This window comes from Lolium perenne, chromosome 4 (assembly GCF_019359855.2).
Source record: "Lolium perenne isolate Kyuss_39 chromosome 4, Kyuss_2.0, whole genome shotgun sequence".
Lineage (NCBI taxonomy): Eukaryota > Viridiplantae > Streptophyta > Magnoliopsida > Poales > Poaceae > Lolium > Lolium perenne.
In genome coordinates, this window is record NC_067247.2 from 202,624,071 (window position 1) to 202,629,327 (window position 5,257).

The following is a 5,257-nucleotide window of genomic DNA, read 5'->3' on the forward strand; positions in this document are numbered from 1 at the left end:
TCTTTGCTGCTGCTTAAACATAGGCAATTCAGTTAAGCTGAGCGATTTATTTGCTTGACCATGCACGAGAGAGCAGAGATGATGGAGAGGTTCCCTACCCACTCCGAGGTCATGTCTGGAAGGAGAAGATTAGTAAAATTTGTGCAAGCAACATGTCCAAGTTAAACTTAATGTTGTCTGGTGTTTTGGAACATGGGAGCATATGCTCCCTCTATTTTGAAATTCATCTTACTCACATTCTGAATTTCAAAAAAATTGAAACGAAAAATTTGCACGCACATCTTCACGTGCTACACTTTCACAAAGTTGTTTCATAAAAAATGGACTTGTCATGTGACATGTGTAAAAAAGACAAAACTCAGTGCTAAAAATAATGTTTTTTACAAGATAAATTTTCTCTTTTTTACATAGACCACAAAAATTATTGATTTTTCGTGAAACTTGACGAATGCACATATATTATGGAGATGTACATGTAGAATTTTTTGTCAAAAATTTTCGACAACTCGAAATATAATTTTTTGGTATAGGGAGCATACGCACCCGGGAGCCGAATTGAATTTCCGACATGCGTGTTATTTTATACTACCTCGGTTCCATAATATATGTTCTAAGTTTAGATAATACCAAAACCACGAAACTTAGTATAAATCAAAAGAAGTATTTTATTAGTAAAGATTTTATTTTCTCGCAGCAACGTGCGGGCATATCGCTAGTAAACATAAACACCGAAGAACTAACAGTTGAAGACGTACTGATTCCCAGGGATTGAAACAACTGTTATTCAGTTGTGGAGGAGCCAGCTTTATATTTGAACCAGCAGCTATGCCAAAGCTAGAAAGAAGTATACACAACCGACTCAGGCCTTATGTATTTTGGGTTACATAGAAATGTGCCCCTACACTTGTTTTCTCATTAAACATATCACAACACAAGGTACCAAGTACCAACCGAGTTTATAGGAAGCAGTTGATGCATTACTTAATTTGATGCTCGACAAAAAAAATTAAACATTGCTAAACCAACCTTTTATGAATAATGAGAAAATGGTTCCCAAACAAATGAACAGAATTTTATCTCTCCACAGAGAACAAGTGCAAAATACAAATGGCATGCAAATAAGATGGCGCGACCAACAAACTGGTACTTAAATATGGTGACTGATATTTACAAAGGCATGGATCACCATTCACATCTCCATAAGAGCATTTTATTTACTACCAATTCTCCTGTACGATCTTGGCCTTCTCAAATATGAACTTGCCTTCCTTGTACTTCTGCGATTCCTCGTAGGCTCTCTCGTACTTCCAACCGAGCACCTCACGGCAATCACGGCAGTGGATATCGGCGACCGTGTGAAGCCCGGTCATGAGCTGCCTGTCTTCTTTGGCGCCCGTCGTGACGTTCATGGCGTGAGAGAACAGAAACGCGCGTCCATTCCTCCCCTAGAACAGACGACAGAGAAAAGGAGACAGTATTAGTGTTTATCCTCCAAACACGATCAAAATTGAGACGTGACTAACAAGTTTTAAATCTGAATAAACAGCTCATAGCATATCGAGTTATCTACAACTTGTGTCGCAGCCTCCTAGTCTTAGGACTGCTGGTAAAGATCAATGTATTGGTTAACTGAAACTCTGTTATTCCTCAAAAAAAAAAAAAAAAAAAAACTGAAACTCTGTTATGTCAGTATCTGCATACTCATACAAACACACATGCTAATTTGCTAAACTCAACCAAAGAAACGTTCTCGGATTGCTGGAGTTATAACCGCAGTTGCTGAACCACTTTCACGTCCCTAGTTGGTGCTAATTTTCAGCACACTATCCCCAACCAATCCAAACATTAAGCTCTGTTCAATCCCAAGCCCCAAACCCCCAAAACTCAGATGGGAGGGTACTTATTCTTGTTCTTCACCTGGAAGGCCTTGGAGATGATGTCGTCGTGGAGGCAGACGTGGTTCCGGCAATGGCAGCAGCTGTACACCCGCGGCCCGACCAATTCCGCCATCACGAGTGACCCTCCCCCTGCAACCAATAAACCGAATCGGGAATCAAGAACTGATTTTCCGCACCACAAAAGGATAAAAAAAAGTACAAACTCCCAGGAACTCAAGAAGAATCCCCAACCCCAGATAAAGAAATCTATACTTACCTACAATTAATTCCGCAATTGATTCAAGAAGTGATGGGAAGAATGGGGAAGAAGACACCACCGCGCCGAGATGGAACAAAAACGAATCGACCAGAGACGCGACAAAGGACAAGAGGGGCCGAGAGGAGAAAGGAGGAGGAGATGACGAACAAAACCAAACTCAGCACGAAACCCGGGCAGGGAGGTTGGTGATGCTGCCTGCGATGGCTCAATCGAACCAGACGGCGTCGCACGCAGGATAGGAAAAAAGAAAAGCTAGTAGTAAAAGAAGGGAGAAAGAGTACAAGACCCAACTGATGTGATGGTAAAACAAAACCCAATTTAGAGCCGGCGGCTGACCTGCCAAGGCAGGAGAGCCACTTGGCGAAAGATTGAAGTGATATTTTGTGCAGGTCATTGAGCCTATCCTAGAGCATCTTCACTCGTTTGGCCTCCCACGCTGAAATCCGGGGTTAATTTTGTTCGGATTGGACGAAAAAAGGGCGTGGGGAGGGCCAACTTCCCAGCCGCGATTCGAGGATGATACGGCGAATTCAGATAAAATTGGCGAAGCTCGTTCAAACATAAACGAAATTTAATGATATTTAACATATAGAGGCGAGTTCGTACATAAATAGGCCGAATTCGTACATATTGAATTCGGCGATTGACAAACTAAAACATAAACTAAAAAGCGTCCTCCTACATGCCGAAATGGCGGTAGAAGGACGTGTAGTCGCCGCTGTCATCGTCGTCGCTCGAGCCGGCGTTGTCCTGGGGCAGCGGCGCCTCGTACCAGTGGCTCGTACCCTGGCCAGCGTCACCGGCGTGTGGCGGCGACGGCCGGTAGATGTCGTCGTCGCTGCTCTCCTCGAGCTTGATCACCTCCCTGGGCGCGGCGTTCCGCGCGGAGGATGGTGCGGCGGCGCGTTCTGCGAGTTGACACGCGGCGGCCAGATCCAGCATCCGCTGCTGCTGCTCCGCCTCCTGGCGCTTCCAGTCGCGCCTGGACCAATCTAGTGCGGCGTCGATGGGGAGGCTGTTATCGACGGGCACCAGGTCCTTCAGCGACCTGGCGATCGCCTCCGCCACCGCGGCGTCCTCTGCGCGCTTCGCCTCTTCCTCGGCGAGCTGGTTCGCGGCGTCCTCCTTCTTCGCCGACTTCCTCTTCCGCCCGCGCTGCAGAGAGAAGGGTTGGTCGCGGATGACGAGGGCGCCGCTGCTGCGCCCTCTGCTCGTCGGTGGAGACGCCGGCTCCTTCTTGACGCGCGTCGGTGTCGACGGAGACGCCGCCTCCTTTTTCACCGGCGCCAAGGATGGCCTCGACGCCGATCCAGAAGGCGACGAGCTGGCAGCCATGCACCGTGGCTGCCAGATGTTTCCCCGGCGGCGGCTAGCCGATGCCCTCGATGGAGGGGGCATCGTCAGCACCGGGAAGTTGCCGCCCTCGATGTGCTCGAGGACGTTCTCCAGCGACCTATTCGGCTCGCTCCACCAACGTCGGCGACTCGCGGCGTTGTTGCGCGGAGGCGGAGGCGGCGGGCCGTCGTAGGCCGCCAGCTCCCGCTCCCACCGCCGGAGGAAGAATGAGTTCCAACTCGTGTAGTTGTCGGGGTGGTGGCGCGGGTCGGCGCGCTCTTCGTCCGTCATCGTCATCCGAGCCTCCTCGATGGCGACGTCGAGGGCGTGGCCCCAGGGCGGCGACGGGATTGGTACGCCGCCAGCACTTAGCCGCCACCCGCCGTCGGGAGGCCTCGTGTCCGGTGGGCAGGGGTACCCCGCCTGGTGGAGGAGGTGCCCCTCCCACGCGTGGAGCGACCGGCGGGGGAAGCCGTTGTTGGCTGCGCCGTCTTCGTCGTAGAACGCCATGGATCGGGAGAGTGGAGGGAGAGTGGAGCGGGGATACGCGGCGAGTGGAGCGGGGTATATAGGCGCGGCTGGTGCTGGCGATTAAATGACGCGTGGAATGCGACGGGTCCGCGGCGAGCTGACCGGCGGCAGGCTTTTAGTGCGCGCGGAAGACGATGCGCGCGCGGAAGACGATGCGCGCGCGGAAGACGATGCGTGTGTCGCTGACCGGTCGGGTCCACCTTGATGTCTATGCACGCTTCTATTCCTGTAGACAGTGTTGGGCCTCTAAGAGCAGAGGTTTGTAGAACAACAGCAAGTTTCCCTTAAGTGAATCACCCAAGGTTTATCGAACTCAGGGAGGTAGAGGTCAAAGATATCCCTCTCAAGCAACCCTGCAATTACGATACAAGAAGTCTCTTGTGTCCCCAACACACCTAATACACTTGTCAGATGTATAGGTGCACTAGTTCGGCGAAGAGATAGTGAAATACAAGTAATATGGATGATTGTAAGTAATTGCAATCTGAAATAAAGATGGCAGCAAGCAAACATGTAACAGAACTTGTTGGAAACGGTGTTTCAGTGCTTAGAAATAAGGCCTAGGGATCATACTTTCACTAGTGGACACTCTCAACAATGATCACATAACTGAATAAATAAATGCTACTTTCTACACTCTCTTGTTGGATAACAAACACCATTCATTGTGTAGGGCTACAAAAGCACACCTCAAGCCAGAGTAAACAAGCCCCACAACATTCGGAGTTCATATTAAAGTAACCTCTAGAGTGCATAATAGACCGTTGCAATTTAGACCGAGTACTAACATAGCATACACAATGTCAACAATAGCTATGAAAGGGGGAATAGATCGCATCAATACTATCATAGTAATAGTTAACTTCGTAATCTACAAGAGATTACAATCATAACCTACGCCAAGTACAACATGATGCACACACTGTCAACATTACATCATGGAGGAGGAATAGACTACTTTAATAACATCACTAGAGCAGCACATAGATTAATAGTGATACAAAGCTCATGATCACATAAAGATCACACCATGGGAGAGAGATGAACCACATAGCTACCGGTAGAGCCCTCAGCCTCGGGGGAGAACTACTCCCTCCTCATCATGGGAGACAGCAATGGCGATGAAGATGGCGGTGGTGTCGATGGAGATGACTCCGGGGGCAATTCCCCATTCCGGCGGCGTGCCAGAACAGAGACTTCTGTCCCCCGAGACGGAGTTTCGCGATGGCGGTGG

At 49.2% G+C, this 5,257-nt stretch overlaps 1 protein-coding gene across 1 annotated transcript; it reads right to left on the reverse strand.

Moving 5' to 3' along the window:
• Positions 1–1,006: 1,006 nt before the first annotated feature.
• On the reverse strand, positions 1,007–2,504 carry LOC127295133 (protein yippee-like At4g27745). The gene is made up of 3 exons (XM_051325028.2): positions 2,155–2,504; positions 1,918–2,027; positions 1,007–1,445 (listed from the first exon to the last, which is right to left on the reverse strand). The coding sequence occupies exons 2-3, from the start codon at positions 2,008–2,010 to the stop codon at positions 1,218–1,220; spliced, it is 321 nt and encodes a 106-aa protein (XP_051180988.1). The 5' UTR covers positions 2,011–2,027; positions 2,155–2,504; the 3' UTR covers positions 1,007–1,217.
• Between the last annotated feature and the right edge of the window lie 2,753 nt (positions 2,505–5,257).

Excerpts from the sequence above, each read along its gene's own strand:
- LOC127295133 (XM_051325028.2), bottom strand. The coding sequence starts at position 2,010 with ATGGCGGAATTGGTCGGGCCGCGGGTGTACAGCTGCTGCCATTGCCGG. Across the intron at positions 1,446-1,917 it reads TCATCTCCAAGGCCTTCCAG|GGGAGGAATGGACGCGCGTT; the intron begins GTGAAGAACAAG and ends CGTCTGTTCTAG.